We start from the raw sequence: 26,273 nt of genomic DNA, 5'->3' as shown, positions 1-26,273 counted from the left end.
GTACATAGACATACATATGGCTCATGATCTCAATGTTACAAAGGTCCCATGACCTGGATGCCTCCCTGAATAATTGGAATTAGACCTTAAAAGTAATTTATTCAGTCATTCTTGTGCACAGACTGTGAACATAGTATCTTTCCCATGTACCATAAGCAAAGCTTTATCTGTTGCAATGTACGTGCAAATGCATGGATAATGGTGGTTCTGTTCTGAAAAATCAACTCACAGAAGTGACTCTGTTGAATTTTCTTGCTTCCTAGTCTCTTTCAGAACACTGTATGAAAGGATTCAGGAATAGAGAACTGGAGAGGAATTTCTCTAGTTCCCAACTCTTCAAATTTACTCTAGAAGTGACATCAAATTCTTTCTTTAACAGAAAAATATCATTACTAGTAATTTTTGTACTTGGACCCACAAGCTACACCAGTGCAAAGAATTTGAGATGACATCCTCAAGATTGCATCATCATAAAATCACAGTGAAAGTTCACCAGTGATGCCAACAGAATTCAGCTCAGTGGAGACTGCAAGCAAATAGCAGAAGTTTCTCTAGATTTTCAGTCTGAAATGGAACCGAATTATTATATTGATAACAAAAAAAAAAAAAATTGTAAGAGCCTAGTACTTTTCTGTTCTGCTCCAGCTATAATAATAATGGATACTTATTTATTCACTGCTGCTACTACTTACACATGCTTAGGGAGCTGATGTTATGAAAACATGGGTGACTTTTTTTGTATTATCAGTTTTTGTAACAGAACCTGCATGTTCTATGCATTAGAAAACTGCCAAGAGAAGTACAATTTCTAGTTTTAAAAACAGATTTTAAATTCTTAAGGTTTTCATCTTTCATGCAACCACATCCTTGGTACAGTAAAACTTCCTCTTGAAGTTATAATCAAAATTATAGAAAGGATTCTTAATTTCCTTGAGAGCCAAACAAACAAACCTCAACTATTTCCCACTGATATTTTACATAAAAAATGTCTGTTTCTGAACATGTGCTTCAGGAATTGTCTTTAAAAGTTGTCAAGGAGGGTTTTGGGGTTCTTTTTTTTTTTGGTTTGGTTTTTTGTTTTTTTTGTTTTTTTGTTTTTTTTTTTTTTAATAAAGAATGCTGCCATAAAACTTTCTGGTAGGGATAAAAAGTGAGCTAAAACTGTAATAAATATTAATGAAACATGAAACCCTACATCCAGAGGTGATTCCATTATGAAGAATTATGTTTATTTGCTGTAAATGATGTGGATACTGTAAAATTATGTAGAGGACTTAAGTGCAAGCAAAAAGAGAAATTGGACATTAAGGTTTTTTTTTTTATGTTTTCAGAAATAATGGTGAGGAATTAGATACATTTCCCATCCTTCAGAAACAAGGACTTTCTTTGTTATGCGACACTGTTCTTTAGTGACATATATTTACATTTAATGTAATAAAATCCCTACCATCACCAAAAATAAGGGGTTTTTTAATTGTCATGAAGAAATCACAACATACTTATTGTCTCACAAAAGACCACATATCCATCTCCTTACAATTAACTCATTTCATTCAAGAAGGACAGCAGTATTCACCATATGGGGAAGGCTGGTAAGTACCTTTGGTAAGTCAGAGAGAACAAGTGAATTTAACATACAATGATGGGTAATAAGGAAGCAGACAACTGGAACAAAGCAGGAGAGTTGATACAATATAGAGTTGAATATATACTGGCTCTTTTATCACTGGGGCTGAAGTGACACCACCAGGTCCCTTTTCCATGGCTAATGCAAAGCCATTAAGAGAACTGAAAAAACCCATTGAGGAAAGCACTGCTGGGACTCAGTCCTGAATTTCAAGCAAGTAAGGCAGAGATCCTCATCTTTAACAGGAGTATTGCTGTGATCTCATTTGTAGAATGAGTGTTTACAGTGGACTGACGGTTGCTAACACTTGTTTCATAGGCAATGAGTCTCTAATATTGTTAATTTCTCCCAAATTTTGCTTTCCATATATATAGACACACACTTATGTGCACACATACAGTTATATGTATAGAGCAAAGAAATACCCAGCTCCAGAACTGTGACCCCATCAGGGAGTTTGTGAGCTCACACATCCCCATCCAAGGAAAGCTCTGATCAGTAAGCCTCTGCCTCGGGAAGGCACTCATGAGAAGAAGAGCAACAGGAGAGTGCATTTACAGGAGGCAGAGACTGTGGAAAGCTATGGAAAGCTGTGGAAAGCTGAAGGGTTATAAGGGAAGAGGAGGTATCATCCACTACAGACAACACAGGAAATGAGAAAAAGATAGATGAGCTAGAATAACTAAATTAAAGGATGCGTGTAAAACCCATGGATGGTCTCAGGTTTTGAATCTAAACCACCTACTTATAGCAGCTTTAATAGTTCTTGAAGCACCTCCAGAAAGGACTGGTTATTTTTTGTGACTTCAAAACCTGAAACTATCCATAGATTTTTACACACATCTTTAATTTAATTATTCCAGCCCATTCTACCCTTTTGTAGCACAACATTACTGCCATCTACAGTATATGTTGAAAAGAAAGCATGTTTCTGGCAATACTGAATAATAGAACAACACAAAAACTGTTAGTTTGAGATGGGAAATTACACGTATTATTGTGAAGTTATTTCTTGCCATGTGACAGCACAGTCAAGTCCTCTATTCAAACATGGGTATTTAAAGTCTTTAGCATACACAACTCCCTTTAACTGTCATGCCAAATTTAAATCCCTTCAATCCCAGGTAAATCATATCTAACAACACTCACATAGAATAGCGTTCTTCAAGCACCCACAAAAAAAGAAAACTGCAGTCAAAAATTATTTCAAACTGTTGAATTATCATCACAATAATGCATTATCTTGTTGGGTTTTTTTCTGCTGCTACTTTTTGCATATCCAAAGGCTGAATAACTAGATCTTATATTTTCCAAAACTCCAAAAGTATAAGCACTTACTCAACACATCCTGAAGTATGAGCCTGTGGCTATCTCTCTAGGATTTGAATTATAAATATATTTGAAGAGTGTAGAGATTACAAAATAAAATTTAATTTGCAGATGGGAAAAAAACAAAGCTGATCAGAAGGCAAGCAATATCTTCTTTTATTTTATTCACTGTTAGGTAAATTTCTAAAGTGTTTTTATCGTGCCCGACAAGGTTTATGTTCCCAATCAAATAAAAAGAGAAATAGCTTGAAACATGGATTGTAGAAGAATGGTTATTTTTTGCATTTTTAAAAGGTTTTTCCGATTAATATAAGTAGTTAGAAAACAAGAAAAAATTATAACAGTCACATACTGCTGTAAAAACAACATTATGTCTTAATTATGGTAGTGCTTCAAGACTGTAACGAGTTAGGAATAACTGAGTTAGAGGTTTGTGAACAACAATATTCAAACAGAATTCAAAACTGTATCAGAAGGTTTTGCCACTTAGTTTTTAATTAGGTTTCTCTAGTGCATAGTGTGTTAAACTGCACACAAGAAATACTGATTTTTAACATTATTACTCTATTGATAAGGTTACTGACCACAACGTGCCAACAAGTAAAAAGAAAAGCCAACAAGTAAAAAGAAAAGAGAGCAAAGTAAGTATTAACCTAGGGGTAAGAAATAAAACTTAAGAACCACTGAAGAAATCTCCCAGGGAATAAGGCTTTGACAACATACTTTGGGCTCAGTGCCTTAGTCACAAGCTCTCTTTCCTCTGGTACACAATTTCTTTATCTAATATAAGCAATGTCCAGTCATACCTGATGAATAGTCTGTATTTACATAATTAATCTTTTACTGCCACATTGCTAATCTAGGTGGATGTCCCAAGCCATTCACAATCAACTTACACATCTCATCTTTTTTTGGTGTGTGCTACTTGGGTACTTCTCCCTTTACGTAAACAGTACCACAGATAGAAAAATACGCAGCTAATCATGGGTCAAAGCCAGGAACCACACCCCATTTAGATGCCACCAGTCGGAAGAGGAACAACACTCCCAACATCTGCAAAGCAGTGTTGCTGAGATTAGAAGCATGGAATATTTTGCCATGTAGAGATTGATCACTGGTTATTATGCATGTCATAATGCATCTCTAAATGCATCTCATTTTATTACCACCAAGAAGGCAGGTAAAAACACTTTGCACTTGGGTTTGCATAGGCCTGGATTATCCTGGCAAGCTGTCAGTTTCAAGAGGATGCAGTGTGTCCTTTCTCCCAATTAAAGAATGCTTGCCACAGTACAAAGAGGTCATGAATATTTGTATCAGCTTTTCCACCAAGAACTGTCAAACTGTCAATCCTTTGTCACCGTGTGAGGAAGAGGCATGTTTGGAGAGGAGGAATGTGTCCTGTCTATAGTTAAAGGAGAAAACATGCATTTCGGAGGAAGGATGATAGTATAACTAAAGTAAGCTCATGAATACTCAGGAGGTCTGGCTTCGATTATTGGGTCTTTTATTGATTTTTTGAGAGGCAAATACCTCAACTTTTTTATAATGTGGGTTCTCATTTGCTCAATGAAACAAGTACAAGAAAATAATGTGATTCAAACATCACCACTCCACAAGTGGCTGCACACACATATAATACACACTTTGTACATGTACACAATGACATATATACTTGTACAGCCAGGGAATTGAGGCAAAGATAAGTTCAGCAGCTTGCTCAAAGATAAATTCTCCTCTGCAAACGCTTTGTTTAGCTATTGTGGAAGAATTTGATACCTACCATCTGTATCTGATCCCGGTGTATTGCAACTGATAGACATTGCTATGGCACATAAGTATTAGCAATGTACACAAAATAGCCCTTAATTTTTAACTTACTTTCATCTAATCTGGCTAAGATTTCTTGAGATGTTACTGCTGGTATGCTGGGCGAAGATCTGTAGTCCTTCATAGATATTAAAAGTAAGTTTATTTCACATACTGTAGTACTAAAACAAGCATAGTTTTTAAACATACATTTTATTAGGCACTTACTTTGTAATGTTGAAATAATAAGATAAGATATCTTTTTTTGATAAGAGCATTCACAAGTAATAAACTTATCTAAAGGAATCATTAAATAAACTATTATTTTAACCAAATGCCCTATACCTATCTGAAAGCCCAAATATCCAAAAACAGTCACTAAAGCTAGGTATCTCAAAGTAGATGCATAATTCAGACTAGCAGCATGCATGGAAAAGATGTGTTTAGGTATGAAAAGCAGTTAACTGCATACAGAGCGGGACACCAGTACAGACAATCTAATTTAATACATCGGATTCTTTTAATACAACATGCCTTGCCATTGTCACTGATGCCAGTGTCACCCCACTCATCAATAATTTGTTCCTCTAACCAATTCTTGTGCAACTTTTCTCCCAGGAGCTGTTCAGTTGGCTTCAATGGAGCTACTCAGTAATGTGGTGAATAGAGCTCTTAGGTCCGTTATTTACCCTTGGAATATCTTTATCATGTAGGTACCATCTAGGTTGCATCAGACAAGATTTATTAATCTAGACTTTCATTTGTACATACATAGTATCTTTCGTTAAGGACTTAGTATTTACAGTACTTCAAAAATTAAGAGAATTCCAGTGACTGGACTTATAAAGATCGTTCAGTATTGAGTTAGGGTAGCCTGAGTTTAATGAAAATGCAAACTTCTTGCATCTTGCAGCATAGTAACTATGTACAGTATCTTGCAAGACAGATACTACCAGTATACTTATAAAAATAATTAAAAAGATTGGCCAACATTTAAACACACTTCCATATAGTTTAAAAATTTTTACATATTATAAAATTTTACTATATCGTTTATTTTTAAAAAGTTGTAGAATTAACACAACCATCAACAAAAGTTCATCTCTGATTATCACTCTCAAAACTGAGAAAGAACACAATGTCTACTGCAGATACATCCAGATAAAATTGTCTTCTAAAATCTCAACAGGGAATAGGACAGTAATTAAAAATATCATTGCTGTAAACACAATTAATTTAAGTCATATCTCAATCCATATTTTCCATTTCCTCTCCAAAGAAAAGAAAGAAACATTACTGAAATATTTTTTGCTTTGTTTGAAAACTAGAGACTAAACATTAAACACCATTTCTGTAATCAATAAAAAGTAGCTTTACAATCATACTTTGATGTCTTTGATCTGTGAAAAATATTTGAATTAAAGTTGTACCATGTTCACAATTATCAGAATAAGTCACCTTCATGGGTTAGCCAAACCAGAAAGAAATGGTTATGTCTGGTGTAAGTTATAATACGGCATTGCCTATTGTAACACCAACTCTAAAGAAAGAATTCAGACTAGGCAAATCACATTTGCTCTATTATTGGCATTTGGGTCTGAGAGATGCTAATGACTTCCAATAAATATACATATTGTGTTCTGGTAGTGGGAAATCTTGGAACCTTAGGTACTTATTTGCAATTTTTCAGTATACACATGCATTCTTTTTTTGGTTTAGACTCCTGAAAATGATGGCTATCTTTTGTCTTTTCTGAAACACATTCTGAACTACAACTCTACCTCTTTCTTGCCAGTGGATTACATTTGTTTGCATGGTTCCAGGATAAGAGCAACACAGTTGCAATGGCTGCAATATTCTCAAAGTACTCTGGCATGCACAGCTCTCATTTGGAGGACACTGAGACCACAGAGAACACTTGTTGCACATTTGCATAGCTCATTTTATCAAGAAAGATAGCAAAGGCATTTTACAAGTACTGGACAAATGCCACCACTGAAATGCTGTCAATCTTCCTTCTGAGGGTAGTGAACAAGTATTACATGGCAGCCAGCAAATTCAGTGGTGAAGGCAGTGTTTTGGCTACAACAGCAGCATTAACCATTTACTTGTGCAAGAACAAATAAAAGATGACCAAACTCAATCTTTCTGCAACATCCAGTCAGAATTCAAAAAGCACAGCTTTTAGTGGAGTAATCGGCTGTAGAAAACCAGAAGTTTGAGGTACTGTTGCAATAATATGAACCCTTTTGATCTCAGCAAGCCAAGGGTCTACAAAAATTTTGTGGTGCTTGCTTTGGTTCAGGAAAAGGAAAAAATAAAACAAGTTTTGATTGTTCTTTAAGAAAATAAGGAGACTTCAAATGATCCACTCACTTTCTGCCTGAAACTTTCTGGTGAAAACTTCCTTATTTGTACAGACAGACAACCACTTCCATTGTCCTATTTCCTCCTCAAGGCTTCCTAGATACTATACAAAATTATAATCTGTCCATGTTTGGGAGGTAATACAGGCTTGGTGTTGAATCACAGAAGTTAATTATCACCTGACTGCATTTTTAATATTTGTAACAAGGTAATATTGAAAAAACTTTTTCTAGGTCTACTGAACCTAGAGTCTGTATCAAAAATTAGTATCCTGAGAAGCCTACATGTGAGATAGCAAGTAACAACTTAAAGCAAGGAAACAAAAGCAAATAAACTTGAAAAGTTTCTCACAAAACCATAGAGAATGCAATGCTTTGAGGACTACAGAAAGAGGAATTTCAAAGAACCCAAACAAAGTCACTTTTTGCAGTTTTTATGGACAGACAGGACAGGTATGGGCTATTAGGTTGCGACAAACAGGGATCATATTTTTGTGAATGAGACAACCTGAAAAATTAGAGGAAAAAGTGGGGCAGGAACTTATAAGTAAGTTTGAAAAGATAGTATTGACATGTATTTAAATAAAGGACAGATTATGAAGACAAAAAAAAAACCAAAAAAGAAATTAGAAGAAATATAGACTTCTTAAGTTCCAAGGCAACTGGTGCATCCATCTACATCTCTGCAGGGAAGACCTTTGTGATCTGTTCTCTTGGGTTACAATGTAAGATGTATACCAAATATACCAAAAGTATTCTGCTATCATTTACATCAGCTGTTAAAAGGGGTGGAGCAGTGTTCTTTCTCTTCTCCATGACTCAGCCCTGATAACTCCCTCTGGGGAAGCAGGACCCACCCTTGGGAGGACCATCTCTGCTAATGGGCCATCAAGGTCTCTCAGCATGACTCACAGAATCACATCATCCCATTGTGAGATACCCTGGCCTGGGGGAGGAACCAAGCATCCCTGGATATAATCTGAGGCTTGGAATACCATGAAAGGACCACCACTAGATTCCCAGAAGACAGGATCTCTCAATAACTACCACTGGAACTCCAGAGAAGGACCAGACCTTTTCTACAGGATCACTGTTTCAACAAGACCACATCCATCACTCCAGCAGTACTGCAGACACCATTTAATTGGACTGCTACCACCATCCTGACCAACAGGATATTAGCTCATATTCTGTCTATGTCAGTTCAAGACAGTGTTTCTGTACTACTGCCTTTATTGTAATTTTCGTATTAAATTGTAGTTCTGGTTTGGAATCTCTCACAGAATATTTGTCTGGAGTTAATTCCTCTGCTGACTTGCTTTCAAACAAGCACAGCTGTGAAATACACCATTCTCACTAGTAGCGCCTATTAAGTCCTTTCACAGCAAGTTGATCTGATTGCCTTGTTTATCTGAACAACAATTATGATTCTTAATTTTTGGCTTCACCATAATACGTAATGGTTTAATCTTGGAATTATATGTACAGAAAGGAAGAAGCATGTGAACTTGGAATAACCACAACTTTCATCACAAATATGAAATGCCACTCAGTTTCAATAGGTTTCTCTGTCCCCACCTCTAAAAACAACATATAAAAGCAAAATGTATTTCTGTGGGCAACAGCATAAGAGCTCCTCCTGCTCCTCCTGCAAATAGACATTCACAGGTGAGATATGAGTGTGGAGAGAGAGCTACGCTGCAGAGAATCTGGCAAGTATGAGAGCATGTCCCCACAGATGCCTGCACAAAGTTAGCCAAAATAGATGAACAAGATAGAAAAAGCCACAAGTTGGGCTGTCCAACAAAATCGGCAAAAATGGGGCAATCATTGCCAGTCCACATTATACATGGCATCTTGTAGAAGTCAGGGAAAAGCTGCTCACTCTCTTTGAATCTGTATGCACTTAAACCAGAGAAAGCCCAACATCTACATGAAATATGAAGATAAATAGAGAAGCAAAGCCACTCAAAAACTAATCAAGCTCATGCTAAAAAGCTTTTTATGTGCATATAAACATGGCTATGATCTTGCACATGAATAAGTAAGCTTTTATTTGAAGTGAAACAACCAAACATTTAACATCACTTCCATTGACAAAAACCCCCTAAACTGTGCAATTTTAGATCTACAAATAATGAAATAATTACCATCCTCATCTTAGTATGATGCACAGTCAACTTACTCTATTTAAAAACAGAATTTTGTGCTGGAATATCTCTGAGATCTCACTCCTGCTAATGCTAGTTCTAGCAGTATGTAATGTGAAATATTTACATGCATTCTAGTATTCTTCTGCAGCTGTAAGGAACTGTTTACTCCATTTGCAAAACATCAGCATGTTTGAGGGTTTGTCCATTGTGTAGTGCCATTTGTAGTGTAGTTGTGCACACAGCAAAAATGTACTTTCCACCCAGGGCTGAGACATGGGCGCTGCCAGGACACTGCACTGCTGCCAGTGTTCAGTTCTGTTACAATAAGTTTGCTCCAGCTCCTACTCTTTTTTGTGCAAACAGCTGCCTTCCAGCACCAGAGTTTAGCTCTAATTAATTTATTAATAAAAATATAATTTATTTTATAATCTAGTCCTGAAAGTCAACTAAATTCTTGTTCTCACTGGAAGTTCTAAGATATCCAAATTGCTATCTAATTAAAATCTCTTCTTTCATTCCACATTTAAAAACTAAATTCTAATATAAAGTTGGGATTTTTTTTTTTACTTCTTCATGCACAAAATTTAGCAATGACTCTAGGATCTACTTAGCCAATTTTGTCTAAAAAATATTATCAATCAGACAATTAAGATTCCTCTGTAGGACTGCAACTTTCCTGTGGGAAATAGTAAAGATAAGAAGATTTTCAGAAATCTAGAAATGTAGGCCTTAGAAACAGAAAGAGCATAGAAAACTAGAACTAGTTGCAGCTGCGAAGTCAGAAAGTATAAAAAGTTACAATACTATAGTAAGCAAGGACATTAAACAATTGATTGAGTTTTAGGCTTGGCTAAGATAGACCTTAAGATTACAGGAAAATATGCTAGCAAGATAGTAGAAGGTTTTAAGCTTAATAATGGTGTATAGACAAGCAAGCATTGTGTGAAGCAGGTGTACATCTACTTTTTGTAATTGGCTATAACAATTATCTGTAAGCTTTCACAATATGCTATTGGCTAGAAAGTTTTTAAAATGTCCTGAAACAAAGAAATATTTGACTGTACACTGACTATACATGAGCTTTTGCCATCTTCCTATTGCCTCAACCATGTAATGAGGCTGATACTGAAATAAAAGATCAAGGAACGTACCCCAGCAGTCTCATCCTGTTTGTGTCCCCAGCACACTTTCCCATGTCAGTTTTATCTCAACTTTAATATTACCGTAGTTTTAATAAATACAGTAACTGGTGAGTGTGAAATATTTTCTCAGATTGAAAAGCAAGATGTATTCTATTTGCCATCTGTATGGCAGTTGTCTTGTGTTAAGTGAGCAGTTTTTCCTTACCTCTTCCACAATCAATCCTCCCTCCAGGAAGACATCTGCTGATAATGGGCCATTGAGTGTCACTGCATGAGTGATAAGAACTATAGCATCCCATTGTGAGATGCTCTGCCCAGAGGGAGGAGCCAAGCATTCCTACCTGCATATAGTCTAGAGATTCTGGCCCACCAACACAGCTTTTTCTGTACTGCATTTTCCCAGAGCAACAGCTTCCTCTTCCACTGCCTCTTCAGGGGAAGACTACACCCTTTTTCTACAGGATCACTACTCCAACAGAACCACACCTGACACTCCAGGAGGACAGCAGCCACAATTCCAATTGGACTGCTCCCAACACCCTGACTAATAGGGCATCAGGTTGTATTCTGACTCTGACAGTGTTTAATTCACTGCATTGTTTATTTTATCTTTTTTATTTTCTTTGCTAACTGTTATCCCTGCTCCCATATTTTTGCCTGAGACCCCCCCTTAATTTCAAATTTATAACAATTCAGAGGGAAGGGGTCTGCATTTTTCTATTTCAGGGGAGGCTCCTGCCTTCCTTAGCAGACACTTGTCTTTCCAAACCAAGACAGATTTTTGTGCCCAACGTGCAGCTCGAGGGCACAGAAACAAAAAAAAGGGAATAACAGTTCTTGAGTAATCTAATTTTTGTGTGCTGCTATAGAAACCTCATTAAGCGACACCATGTGGTCCAGCTTACCCTGGTTTGGGTGGCACGTAATCGTGGCTATATTTCTCCCATTTGCAGGCCCTTATCTAAACATGGGTCCTATAACCAAGGCTACTGTAGCTGTTATCTAGTTTGTTTTATGGGTGAATAAGATGAGGAATTCATGGATTTTTGGCTTCCTCTGGAAAGCCGGCACATGGATTCACAGCTATCACACACTAACTGTATGTTTTTGGGGTTACTTTAATAATGGCAACTACTGTAAGGAAATAATACCAGGGGAAATTTTCTCCCAACCCTTTAACCATCTGTTTGGGTCTGCTCCACCAGTTTTTGAAGGATTCAGATCCACTGTAAATATTAATGATATCATACAATGGTTAGTGTTGCTGCTAGGCCTGTTCTATTTAGCATTTAAAGATAAGGGAAGATTGACTTGGATAACCACCCTGACACCTACCCCAGAACCTGACACGGCACCAGAGAGTAGGGATGCTCCTGCCCCAGAACCTGACACTGCCCCATAGCCCACCCCAAATATGAACTACCCAGATTGGGTGGGGGGGGCTCTAGTGAAGGAGATGCATGAGATGCTGAAGGAGTACATTTCCCCAGCTGATGAGAAGCCCTCCCCCTGCCTCAAAGAGGGAGAGTCTAATAGTGCAGCAGTGGAACCCACAGGTCCCAACTGTCCAGGTTCCAGCTGAACTGCAAAGGCAGCCACAGCCAGCAGCAGTTGCCCCTGTAGAAACAAGGAGATCTAAGATGAAATCAGAGCACCCAAATAAGGGAGGTTCCTCACAACCCACAGGGGAACCAGAGGTTGCAATCATCACTGAGTCCCTGACGTACAAAAGTCTCTGTAATCTGCACAAAGACATTGTATGACGGAGACATGAGGCTTATACAACCTGGCTACTTCGGGTCTGGGACCTTATGGGTACAGGCGTCCAGCTGGATGGTGGTGAGGCAAGGAATCTGGGACCCTTGACCCAGGACTCAGGTATGAATCAGATTTTTGTAAGGGAGCCAGGGTTCCTTTTCCTCTGGGAGTGGCTTTTAATAAGTGTCAAAGAGAGGCTTGTCCAAAGAGAGAGAATGCAAGAGCACCACCATAGAATGCACTGGAAAACCCTTGAAGAAGGGATCCAACAGTTGAGAGAAGTGGCAGTATTGGAGGTACTTTTTGGGAAGGATGGACAACATGATAATGACCCCGACAAGGTGAGGTGCACAGGGCAAATGTTGTGGAGTCTGGCAAATCTAGGGCCATCTCAATACACCACCTTCATTGCAACGATTAATGCCAATACCAACCAAAAGACAGTGGGTTCTGTTGCCAACAAGTTTAGAAATTATGAAAGTATGATCAATGGCCTAATGCAGGCTCATGTCTCTGCTGTGGTCAAGGAACTTAAAGAAGAGATGAAGGAGATGAGGGAGGAAGTGATGAAGAACAGTTCCTACATCGCCCCAGTGCAAGTCACAGGCCCCAAAGTCAGAACACAGCCAGACAGAGAGAGAGGGTACACCCCATGAGCTGACCTATGGCTCTTTCTGCGCGACCATGGGGAAGACATGGGAAGGTAGGATGGGAAACCTACTTCTGTCTTGGCAGCACGGGTGCGTCAACTCAAGGAGAGAGACACTAACCAAAGGAATTCCAGTAAAGTGAAGGTAGCCTCAACCTCCCATGACCAAGCTGCCGAGTATGATCTGTCAGCTCCCCTTGAAAGTACCTCTACCACGTATGCCCAGGAACGAAATAATAACCAGGGTTAGAGGGGCCCTGCCTCTAGCCAGGGAGAGGCATGGGAAAACTGGATCTTCTGGATGGTGTGGATCCAATGGCCTGGCACATCAGAGCCACAAAAATATGATGCCTTAGTTGATACTGGTGCACAGTGTACCCTGATACCATTGGGACATGTGGGGGCGGAACCTGTTTCCATTGCCGGGGTGACAGGGGGATCACAACAATTGACCCTGTTAAAAGCCAAGGTGAGCCTGACTGGGAAAGAGTGGAAGAAACATCCTATTGTGACTAGCCCAGAAGCCCCATGTATTCTAGGCATAGACTTCCTCTGGAATGGCTATTACAAAGACCCAAAAGGACTCAGATGGGCTTTTGGAATAGATGCTGTAGAGGCAGAAAACATTAAGCAATTGAACACTTTGCCTGGACTACCAGAAAACCCAACTGCAGTAGGACTCCTGAAGGTAGAAGAGCAACAAGTGCCAATTGCCACCTCGAGTGCACCGCCAGCAGTATTAAACGAATCGGGATGCCGTGACCACCATCCACAAAATGATCCACAAACTGGAGAGCCAAGGGATAGTCAGCAAAAGGCTTCAACACTCCCATCTGGCCTGTGTGCAAGTCTAACAGAGAATGGAGATTGACCGTGGACTATTGTGGTTTGAATGAAGTGACTCCACTACTGAGTGCTGCTGTACCAGACATGTTGGAACTCCAGTATGAGCTGGAGTCCAAGGCAGCAAAGTGGTATGCCACTGTTGACATTGATAACGTGTTTTTCTCCATTCCTCTGGCAACAAAATGCAGGCCTCAATTTGCTTTCACCTAGAGAGGTGTGCAGTACACCTTGAACCAACTGCCCCAGGGGTGGAAGCACAGCCCCACCATCGGCCACAGACTAAAGCAGGCTGCACTGGAAAAGGGCGAAGCTCCAAAACACCTGCAGTACATTGATGACATCATTGTGTGGGGGAATACGGCAATGGAAATATTTGAGAAAGTAGAGAGGATCATCCAGATTCTGCTAGAAGCTGGCTTTGCCATCAAGAAGAGCAAAGTCAAAGGACCTGCTCGAGAGATCCAGTTCCCAAGCATAAAGTGGCAAGATGGACGGCGTCAGATTCCAACTGAGGTCATCAAGATGACCACGATGTCTCCACCAACCAACAAGAAAGAAACACAAGCTTTCCTAGGCGCCATTGGTGTTTGGAGAATGCACATTCCCAAGTACTGTCAGATCGTGAGTCCTCTTTACCGAGTCACCCACAAGAAGAACGAGTTCCACTGAGGCCCTGAGCAGCAATAAGCTTTTGCCCAGATTAAGCAGAAGATCAGTCATGCAGTAGCCCTTGGCCCAGTCAGGATGGAACCAGAGGTGAAGAATGTGCTTTACTCTACAGCCAGGAACAATAGCTTGTCCTGGAGCCTTTAGCAAAAGGTACCTGAGGAGACTCAAAGCCGACCACTAAGATTTTAGAGTCGAAGCTACAGAGAGTCCGAAACCAACTACACTCCCACAGAAAAGGAAATCTTGGCCGCCTATAAGGGAGTTCAAGCAACCTCAGAAGTGATTAGCACGAAGCACAACTCCTCCTGGCAGCCCGACTACCGGTGCTGGGGTAGATTTTTAAAGGAAAAGTTCCCACTACCCACCATGCCACTGACACTACATGGATTGCTCTCATCATGCAGCATGCCCGTATTAGAAAGCTAAACCGCCCTGGGATTTTGGAGATAATTAAAAACTGGCCAGAAGGTAAAAACTTTGGTCTCACTAATGAAGAAGAACCAGAGCAAGTGACACGTACTGAAGAAGCTCCACCATACAACCATCTACCAGCAGAGGAAACATGCTACGCTCTTTTCACTGATGATTCCTGTCGCATCGTAAGGATGAACCGGAAGTGGAAAGCAGCCATATGAAGCCCCACATGACAAGCGGCACAAGCTACTGAAAGAGAAGGTGGATCAGGTCAACTTGCTGATCTCAAAGCTGTTCAACTGGCCCTAGACATTGTTGAGAGAGAGAAGTGGCCAAAGCTCTACCTTTATACTGATTCTTGGATAGTAGCCAATGCTAGCTGGAAAGGTAGAAAAAGACCAACTAGCAGTGTAGAGGAAAGCCAATCTGGGCTACTGATAAATGGAAAGACATTGCCACTCAGGTAGAGAAGCTACCTGTGAAAGTCTGTCATGTAGATACCCATGTCCCCAAGAGTCGGGCTAATGAAGAACACCGAAAAAACGAGCAAGTAGATCAGGCAGCAAAAATAGAGGTGTCGAAAATAGACTTAAATTGGCAATATAAGGGGGAGTTGTTCCTAGCTCAATAGGCCCATGATGCCTCAGGTCATCAAAGCAGAAATGCCACCTACAAGTGAACACGAGAACAAAGGGTGGATTTAACCATGGACAGTATTTCACAGGTTATTCATGACTGTGAGACATGTGCTGCCATCAAGCAGGCCAAGCAAGTGAAGCCCCTATAGTATAGTAGGCGGTAGTCCAAGTACAATTATGGAGAGGCCTGGCAGATTGACTACATCACACTGCCCCAGACACGTCAAGGCAAGTGCTACGTGCTGGCCATAGTAGAAGCCACCACTAGATAGTTAGAGACCTATGCTGTGTCTCATGCTACTGCCCGGAACACCATCCTGGGCCTAGAAAAGCAAGTCCTGTAGAAACATGGCACCCCTGAGAGAATTGAGTTGGACAATAGGACCCATTTCAAGAACAGCCTTATCAACACCTGGGTCAGGAAACATGGTATTGCATGGATATATCATATCCCCTATCGTGCACCAGCTTCCAAGAAAGTTGAAGGGTGCAACAGACTACTTAAGAGTACCCTGAAGGCACTTGGCAGAGGAACTTTCAGAAATTGGGAAATGGACTTAGCAAAAGCAACCTAGATGGCCAATACCCGAGAGTCCATCAATCGAGCTGGCCCCGCCCAGTCTGAACTCGTGCACACAGAGGATAAAGTCCCTGTGGTACACATGAAAAGTATTTTAGGAAAGACTGTTTAGATTAATCCCACCTCAGGCAAAGACAAACCCATCTGTGGAGTTGTTTTTGCTCAAAGACCTGATTACACTTAGTGAGTAATGCAGAAAAATGGAGAAAGCCGTTGTGTACCACAGGGAAACCTAGTCTTAAGTGAGAAAAGTACTTAAGGTTTCATTGTGATGCAGAAAGAATATAGAATAGGGGGTAGACAATGTCCCAGATTGAAAAGCAAGATATATTCTATTTGCCATCTGTATGGCAGTTGTCTTGTGTTAAGTGAGCAGTTTTTCCTTACCTCTTCCACAATCAATCCTCCCTCCAGGAAGACATCTGCTGATAATGGGCCATTGAGTGTCACTGCATGAGTGATAAGAACTATAGCATCTCATTTTGAGATGCTCTGCCCAGAGGGAGGAGCCAAGCATTCCTACCTGCATATAGTCTAGAGATTCTGGCCCACCAACACAGCTTTTTTCTGTGCTGGATTTTCCCAGAGGAGCAGCTGCCCCTTCCACTGCCTCTTCAGGGGAAGACTACACCCTTTTCTACAGGATCATTACTCCAACAGAACTACACCTGACACTCCAGGAAGACTGCAGCCACAATTCCAACTGGACTGCTCCCAACACCCTGATTAACAGGGCATCAGGTTGTATTCTGACTCTGACAGTGTTTAATTCACTGCATTGTTTATTTTATCTTTTTTATTTTCTTTGCTAATAAAGAACAGTTATCCCTGCTCCCATATTTTTTGCCTGAGAGCCCCCCTTCATTTTAAGTTTATAACAATTCAGAGGGAAGAGATCTACATTTTTCCACTTCAGGGGAGGCTCTCGCCTTCCTTAGGAGACACCTGTCTTTCCAAACCAAGACACTTATATATATTTATGTATCAAACTAAGATAAATTAAAGTACTGGCTGATACTAGCAGTTCAGTGTTTTAATCACTTTTCTCTAAAATAAACCTTAAATTATTGGATGCTTTAGTAATCATGCAAATCTGTGGATGAAGCACTGGAGGTCATCTGGCAAAGCCCAGCTGTTATCTCTGACTCTGGGCGAGGCACCTCAAATTCCTTTGCCTCAGCACATATGCATGCAAAAACAGCTGTGTAATCCCAGTTATAGCTATTTGCTGCTATTACTTGGAATTTCTCTCAAAGCTGTCATGCAACAAAATGGCAGTTTCTTCACATGTACTGAATGATCCCTATAAAATTTAAAAGAGCTTGAAGTATCAAGATTAACCCAGGAACAACTGGGTTATATTAACTATATACCGTAATATTAACTGTAGTGGAGACCAAGAATTGAACTTGTACAAGTTTTTACCTGAAGACTCACAGGGTGATATTTCTCTTACCTTGCACATTTTCAAATGGTTTATTTCATGTCTTTTTATGACAGGAAATGACTAATATGAAATGAGTCATATAGGTATCAGGAGCAATATCCTTTATCAAAACTGTGTGTCATTGAGACATAAATCCGGGCCCTCTTCCAATCTTACATTTTTCCATTCTCATGGTTATTCTTCTATCTTAATTGCATTGACTTTTTTTCCCTTTTACTATTTCTGACACAGAAAGCAGAAGTATTTCCGAAATGCCAGAGAAACAGAAGTTATGAGATATTCTAAACCGTGGTCAGACATTGTTTTCCAAATGAACATGGCTAGTAAATACTTAGAAATCTTCAAAACTGATTATAAAAGTACTATAAATCTATAACCCATATAAAATGTTTATATTGTATTATATTATATTAATTATATTATATTATATTATATTATATATAATCTATAACCCAACTATATAGACATCTATATAATTTAAAATAAGAATTGCATGGCCAGTTTTAGGTTTCTAAATCCATTTTATAGCTTCATGACCAGCAGCAGTATGTCCAGCACATTGGGGTTGTGGCCTGCTGTCCCAGCACAGTCGGCTAGCAGAGCCTGCAGCACAGCCTGCTGCTAAACAGTGCAAGTCAGGCTCCTGGATTTCCTGCAATGGAAATCAAAATAATGCTGGACTTGTTCCCATGTGTGCATTTGAGATTTACTTCTCTCAAAGACAGTCCCTGATCTTGACTGTGGTCTTTTAAATTTATGGATTGGTAACAGGGAACTGAAAAATGAAAACACTTTAAGTTCCTTACCCTTCATATTTACCACACCAGATGGCTGCTGGCAAGTGTTAGCATTAGTCCACTTTTATACTGTAACAGCGTTTGGGTAAAAGAATTGCCCTTTATCAGAGACGGTGTAAAGTCTGTCTTTTAACAGGTCCAGATGCTTCTTGCTCTGGTAAGGCATTTTACTAATCTGGAACTCTTTGTCTGAGGGATCTGAAAAATGTATTGCTGGATACTCCTCTCCCAAGGGCATCTATCTCTTAGAAAGTAGCTACCAGCTAGTTTTTTCTAGACATGCAACCAATCTCTTTGATGGTCAAGCAAAGTTGACCTGATTTTCAGGAAACTCTGTTCAAATCAGTGAACCTCAGTCATCATAAAAACATAGAAATGCAAAGTATCTAACTGTAATATAACAGATTTCTATGAGAAATCTTCCATTGTCCTGAAATGGTTATCAGAGGTTTCAACTTTTAATAGCCAGGCTCTAAAAAACTCTTCTTTAACTTCTTCTTTATGTCATTAGTCCTTGCATGTCCCTCACAAAAGCTTGTTTATTAAATTGGTTTTGCTGACTAATGACTTCTGTAATGGAGTAGATAATTATTCAGGTCCTAAAGAAAATGGATGTTAAAAACAAGGAGAAATTTTAGCTTTTTTGCCCTGGGATTAGCTTTGGTTTTATGTTGCATCTGTTACCTTACCTTCCATAAGAGCACAGCCAGCAACAGGAAGATGAGAATTCCCACCAACAAACTGATGGCAATGATCCATCCGACAACATAACCACGAGGCTCCAGATTGTGCAAGGCCTCAAAGACCACCTACACAGCAATTAGAAAAAGATCTTCTTAGAATTGGAAGTTGTATTGTTTTCTCTTATTACACACATTGTATGGTGGCCTCACTGATCGTATTTCATCTGTCAAACAAACAGGGAATGCAGCCTTAATTTAGTGCTTTCCATCAATTTTTTTCCAAAGGATTTAAAGCTTTGAAGTGGATTTTTAGTAGTCATGTGTTAGATCCAAAGAATATCAGCCTCCTCTCCAGCCTCCTCTCCACTTACCCTGCCAAGCCCCAACACGGAGCTTGTTCAGGTGCTAGGCCATCAAATGTGCACAAAGTTTTGCATGAAAAAATCCATCCCTTGGATTGGCAGGGATTGGCATGACATCTTGCATGACTTGTCTTACTCATCATGTTCTGGCCCTGCCAAACCCCCTGATGCTTCACATGAAATATTCATTATGAACTTCTGTGGGTTAGGTTTTCTCAAGTGAATTTCTTCCCATTTGTTATCAGGGAGATGCTGGGGGTGGCTTTCTAGGTAAATAGACAGCAATTAAGAAACAGGAGTAGCCTAGCATCCTGATCTACTGTTGAAATGGTATCTGGGGAGGGGAACAGGGGTTTGGAGTTTTTAGCTGGGTGGGAGTAGTCATTTCCCAGCTTGGAGGAGAGACAGTCATGGAGTTTTTTTCACCTAGGACTTCTCCTGCAGAGTGGTTTCAACATTGCCATGGAGATCTGCCTGCCACCTGATTTTAAGCCCGTTGCTTGCAAGAGAGAGAGAGTCCTGGCTGCCCCATTGACTGAGACTTCGCCAGCTACCAGCACTGAGAGAGACAAGCACAGTCCATGTGTGTGCCTGGGGGAGTCATTCCTTTCCACCCCCTCCCCGAAGCCACTGTGTGGTGAGATGCCTGAAGCTGGAGCTGCTCCTACCAGACCTCTTCTCTGTACAGTAGTGCAACATCATGATAAATCCCTGCCTTCCTTCCCAATGTATACCAATTCCAATTAGTGGTGCCAAAGACTGATCACCACTCGCATGTGTGCCTGGCGGAGTAATTTTTCTTTTCCTTTCCCCCTCTCTCACCTGAGCTGCTACACTATCACCACCAGGGAGGTCCCGCTCTTGCATCAGCGTGCCCCCTGAAGCCATAACGGAAGTACTGCAACTTCTCTACCTCACCTGAGTACCACGACCCCTGTTGTGGTTGTAACTACACCATAGGGGAAAGTCTGTTATTGGGGATTTTTTAAATCGTTGTTGTTGTTGGTTTTTTTGTCTTGTTACATATATATAGTCTAGTATAAAGAACTGTTCTTCCTTTTCCCATATTCTTGCCTCGAAGCCCTGAAATTTTTGAAATCACAATAACTTGGAGGGAGGAGTCATTTTTGCATTCCAGGAAGGTTTCCACCTTCCTTGGCAGATATTTGTCTTTTAAACCAAGACTGCTTGTTAACTGTTTTTTCCCCCAAAAAAACTGGACAACTCATACATCACTATTAAATACAAATCATCCCTGCTGTGCTTTACAAGACACATTGTGTGAGAGGCAAAGACACATGTAGTCATGGGTTCTTCTGGAAATGCTGGGAGCTGTTCTCTCTTTTTCTATAGCATATATGGCAGGGAAATACAGACAACAAAGAGCCTTCACACCATCTGTCTCAAGAAGACAATGGGAGCAAATTACATTATTCATATACATGATATGAATTTTCAACCTCTTATTTCAATCAAACTAGTTCCTCAGTAGAAAACTCAAGAACATCTCCCCTCAGTGAAGACTATTTCTATGTTAAATTTTGCAACATCCAGCAAATGTGGAGAGACAGCAGGGGGGTTTTTAAAGGTAATTCATTTGCTTTGTCTGGTTTTGTTTTGCAAGACAAAGTAGCTGGTTTTCCTCCCTCCTTCACAAACCACTTTCACCATCTTTGCTTAAAAATGCCAAAACCATTTTGTAAATGTTCTAAGTAGGTAATGCCATGGTTTGGTCTCACAATTAAGAGACAAATATTATGTGTATGTTAAAAGAAGTTTTATAGATGCATAGTTACGTTATTTTTGTATGTTCTTCCCATGTACTCGAGGATACTGTTGGTTGCCTTGGCCACAAAGGCTCACGGCAGGCTCATGGACATCTTGTTGTCCACCAGGACCCACAGGTCCTTCTCTGCTTAGCTGCTTTCCACCAGTTTGGCTTCCAGCCTGCACTGGTGCAGGGAGTTATTCTTCCCCAGGCATAGGACTCTGCAATTGCCTTGGTTGAACTTCAGACCTTTCTTTCCTGCCCATCTCTCCAAACTCTTGAGGTCTTTTTAAAGGGCTTCACAGCCCTCTGAGATATCAGCCACTACTCCCAGATTTGTGCTCTCAGTGAACTTGCTGCCCCTTCCCCCAAGTCACTGATGAACAAGTTAAACAATACTGGCAATGTCACCAAATAGCATATATGAGCCTGCTACCAAGCCCCAGGATTGAATGACAGGGGCTTCTCCCAGTCAGGTCTCTTATGAGAGTTCAGACCAATGAGAACATACTGACTGGGTCTTTCAAATTGCCCTTTATAAGGAAGGGCTTGGCAAAATAAACTTCCTCTGTGCCACACAAACATCAGGTGTGAGTGTCTCTGTCTCCTTGCCCTTCACCTCCCACATGTGACTTAATATGCGGTGAACCCCGAAGTGATAAGAACTCAGCAACACAGAGCAAAGGAGATACGTGGCATTATAGCTGGATTTTGGTCTACAAACCAGAACTGGATTAACAAATGGCCTAGAGCTGGAAATCGGGGTAGGACCCAGATTACAGGGCGTCAGAGCCCAGATCAGTGTTTGGAACTGGAGAAATACAGTGGGAAGCTGGAGCCACAGTGTAGAAGCTGGAACACTGTAAAAAACAGACTTCTGGTGTAAAACCGAGACTCACTGGTTAGACAGTGGCAAAAAAATACCCTCAGTAGACAGCAGAAAGTGCTGTGAGTGTTTAAAAACCTGTTTTGTGGACTAAAATTGCAATCAAGACTATGGGAGCTTGGATATTGGGCCAGAAAACTCTGTGATGCAGGTATGTCCCAGATTGAAAAGCAAGATATATTCTATTTGCCATCTGTATGGCAGTTGTCTTGTGTTAAGTGAGCAGTTTTTCCTTACCTCTTCCACAATCAATCCTCCCTCCAGGAAGACATCTGCTGATAATGGGCCATTGAGTGTCACTGCATGAGTGATAAGAACTATAGCATCCCATTGTGAGATGCTCTGCCCAGAGGGAGGAGCCAAGCATTCTACCTGCATATAGTCTAGAGATTCTGGCCCACCAACACAGCTTTTTTCTGTGCTGGATTTTCTCAAGAGGAGCAGCTGCCCCTTCCACTGCCTCTTCAGGGGAAGACTACACCCTTTTTCTACAGGATCACTACTCCAACAGAACCACACCTGACACTCCAGGAGGACTGCAGCCACAATTCCAATTGGACTGCTCCCAACACCTTGACTAACAGGGCATCAGGTTGTATTCTGACTCTGACAGTGTTGTTTTGGTTCACTGCATTGTTTATTTTATCTTTTTTATTTTCTTTGCTAATAAAGAACAGTTATCCCTGCTCCCATATTTTTTGCCTGAGAGCCCCCCTTAATTTCAAATTTGTAACAATTCAGAGGGAAGAGGTCTACATTTTTCCATTTCAGGGGAGGCTCCTGCCTTCCTTAGGAGACACCTGTCTTTCCAAACCAAGACACAGGTACTGATTTTCTTCTTTCAAAAGAGAGGGATTGTTTCACCAGGAAGTGGGGGAATCCTGGCAGATGCTTGCATTGTCCAGGGAGCTGGTGGGATGGATTGCAAAATGCAGCCACATGGAGAGATGGCAGCCACCATAACCTCAGCAGGCTACACAGCCCTGGCAGCTCTGAAACACCCTTTGCCCACTCCAGACTGTTGTAATCACTATGCAGCTACTTCCGGCACTTATATCGCAGGCCTTGGCAGGCACCCCATGCTGCCCTGCTCCGGGGGACCAGACTGTGGGGCGTCCACTCCAACTCATCCTAGGACCAGGAGGAACTCCGCAACCATTACTCTGTGACACAAGCCCTGCACCCTCCTCGGCTGGCCCAGCAGCACCCCCTCATCCAGCTGACATCATGGGGTGGGGCCCCACCCCGGGGCGGGCCCCGCCCCGATCCAGTCTCAAAGGGACACAGCCAAGCCTCCGTGGAGCCTGGCCGCACCTCCAGTGGGAGTGGCCCCGCCACCAAGTCTGCCTCCAAAGGGAGCTGCAGAAGTCAGAAGCAGAGCAGGGGAAAAACCTTTGCAAAAGTCCTGCTTGGAAAAAGGCAGTGCAGGGAGGAAGGCAGGGTTGTGGTACTGCAGGGACAGAGACGGTTGAGTCTGCCCAAAGAGATCGAGTCGGACACATGGGTTAAATGTCTCACAGCAGCTGAAATCAAGACACACTGTCATCCAGCCAAGAGAGAAGCCAGCAGCTGCTTGCAAATGGATGGTAAAGAGACACTAAGTTTCCTTCCCTACAAAGCATTACAACCATGTTACCTCTTAATAATCAAGATTTTTATTTCCCAGAAATTCTAATAAACTGAAAACATTTGCAAAGGGTAAAGAGTTCATAATACAGTATTTGTTGATTTTGTTTGCAATTGCTAAAGCTAGATTAAAGTGTTATCTTTCTGTCTCAGACTATTACTGCTGTGCATCAGGGAAGCATTAATGTGTGTATTATTATGTATATTTTTAATACTCCTACTAATTATTGTTGCAATATTTCAAGAAGGATGGGTAAGATTCAGGGGATGTCCACTAAGCTATTCATGTTAAAAATTTTTCATTTTGTTTTGCACTGGATATTAATACAAACTTGTTTCTAAAATGTAGAATGCAGGAAATCTCTCCCAACCAAGTCATTGGTGTGATCAATCTATGAACCTGGCTGGTAAAGATTCTGTACAAAAAAGCTAGCCCTTTTTCTTTTGAGACAGGCATAGAGGCTTTGTCTGGAAGTAGCCTCCAAGTTTGCTCACAGTGAAAAAGAGACCTTCCAGCAACCCCCTTCCTTATTAATGCTATTAAAAATGTGTCCTTTATTCCTATTTCTACTTATTAGACAAAGAAAAAAGGGGAGAAAAGTTGGGGTGAAGGTACAATCCCCCTTTATGAGTTTTAATTGGTGTCATGTTCTTATGTTTTATAATAAGTCATATAACAGTACAATATTCCTATGAAATCCATGGTAAAGGATACTGGACAGCATTCTGAAGTCTCTTCAACAGAATAATGGATCACAAATTACCACCTATCTCATGGACAGTCAGTATAAGGACTTGAATTGTTTACAAAGTATTTTCCTGTTTACAAACTGTTTTTCTGTTTACAGATTGTTTTCTGGGTGTTGGATTCTTCAAGGGATAAATGGGTTACAGGTTGTTTTTAATAGTTGGGTTTTTCTATAAGGGTTAAATGGATTAAAGGTTAAATGCTTTGTGTTTTTTAAAAGTTGTAACATATAAGCATTGTGCCTGTGGTCTGAGTTCTCCCCCAACAGATCCTGAACATTAATGCTGCGGCTTCCATGCAAAATTGGCCCATGCTGTCTTCTGTTGTCCCCTTTGCAGAGGGCCCTTGCAGATGGGTAACAGAAAACAAATTACAAATTTTATTAAACAAGGAAGGGTGAGATGTTACCAAATAGCATATATGAGCCTGCTACCAAGTTCCAGGATTGAATGACAGGGGCTTCTCCCAGTCAGGTCTCTTATGAAGCTGCAAGCATTTCACTGGCCACATCCTGAGGGGGCGTGGAGTTCAGACCAATGAGAACATACCAACCGGGTATTTCAAAATGCCCTTGCAATATACATGTTATGGAATAATTTGTGCTTATGTAAAAAATATATATGTAATAAATGGTGCTTTGTATGAAAAATTCTTAAAGTTTTAAAATCACAAGCTGCAGCCGGGGAAAGGTTGCGAAACCACAGATGGCATCAAGTAGAAAGACCTAATTTACAAACAAAAAAGCGTGGCTCTGTGCAGAGATGGGCCCCTTCCTGGGCCATCCAGGAGACACCCAGCGATGAATACACAGGATGTATCTACAGTCAAGATAGTCAGAGTCGTCAGGAGCATCATCAAGAACACACATCTCAATACCAAGTTCCTGTAACTCAACATCAGCATTCATCAGTTCCCAGAAACAGCTTTGTCCAGCTCAGCACAGAGAAAAAGAGACCCATGAATACATGAAACAAAGAGAAGAATAGGAGAACCTCTGCCTCAGGCAGAAAAAACTGTATAAAAACTGACTGGACAGAGACAGCATTTGTGAACAGAGGGGATCCATTGCGGTAGAGGTCAGATCTGTGTTCACCCAGCGCCGATCCCGGGCTCAGCACTGCCCTTTTGATTATGGCTATCTAAGACCGAATCTCAGTTATGAAATAAAAATCTATTTTATTAATTATTAATTCGGCTTGATCTTTTTTACCTATAACAGCCTTTATAAGGAAGGGCTTGGCAAAATAAACTTCCTCTGTGCCACATGAACATCGGGGGTGAGTGTCTCTGTCTCCTTGCCCCTCACCTGGCACACATGACCTAACATGGGCCCAGTACTAAACCTTGGTGGACACCACTAGTGACAGGCCTCCAACTAGATGTTGTGCCACTATAACACTCTGGTCAACCAGTTCTCAATCCACCTCACTAGTTATTAATCCAGTCCACACTTCCTGACTTTGCGTATGAGGATATTGTGAGAAGTAGTGTCAAAAGCCTTGTTGCAGTAGAGGTAGACACACTGCTCTCCCCTCATCCATCCAGGTGGTTGTCTCATCATAGAAGGCCATCAGGTTGGTCAAGCATGATTTGCCTTTAGTGAATCCATGCTGACTACTCCCGATCCCCTTCTTGTCATCCATGTGGATAGAGATGGCCTCCAGAATGAGACACTCCATCACCTTTCCCTTTCCAGAGATTGAGTTAGGCTGATTGTCTGGTAGTTCCCTGGGTCCTCCTTGCTCTTTTTGAAGACAAGGGTGATATTTCTCAGGCACCTCTCCTTTCAAAGATGACCGTGAGTGGCCTTGCTTTGGTGTCATGATAACAGGACTTGAAAACATAGCAAATAGACATGAACTAAGCTCTACATATTTATCCAAACATATTCCTGTAACTAGTATCACAATATTCAAAATAGGTCTCAAACATGGACCAGTTCTTCAACCAAGAAAAAATCATTTTAGCATTTCAGA

At 40.7% G+C, this 26,273-nt stretch overlaps 1 protein-coding gene across 2 annotated transcripts in view; it reads right to left on the bottom strand.

Moving 5' to 3' along the window:
- ITGA9 (integrin subunit alpha 9) overlaps positions 1-26,273 on the bottom strand; it is a 273,508-nt gene that overhangs the window by 14,030 nt on the left and 233,205 nt on the right. For both annotated transcript variants that reach the window (XM_053967746.1, XM_053967754.1), the window contains one exon: positions 18,914-19,033. In XM_053967746.1, coding sequence (XP_053823721.1) covers positions 18,914-19,033 — 120 coding nt within the window. The remainder of the gene's footprint in view (positions 1-18,913; positions 19,034-26,273) is intronic.

Source organism: Vidua chalybeata, chromosome 1, assembly GCF_026979565.1.
Source record: "Vidua chalybeata isolate OUT-0048 chromosome 1, bVidCha1 merged haplotype, whole genome shotgun sequence".
NCBI lineage: Eukaryota > Metazoa > Chordata > Aves > Passeriformes > Viduidae > Vidua > Vidua chalybeata.
The sequence above is the reverse complement of the archived record's forward strand: the minus strand, read 5'-3'. Positions and strand labels throughout refer to the sequence as shown.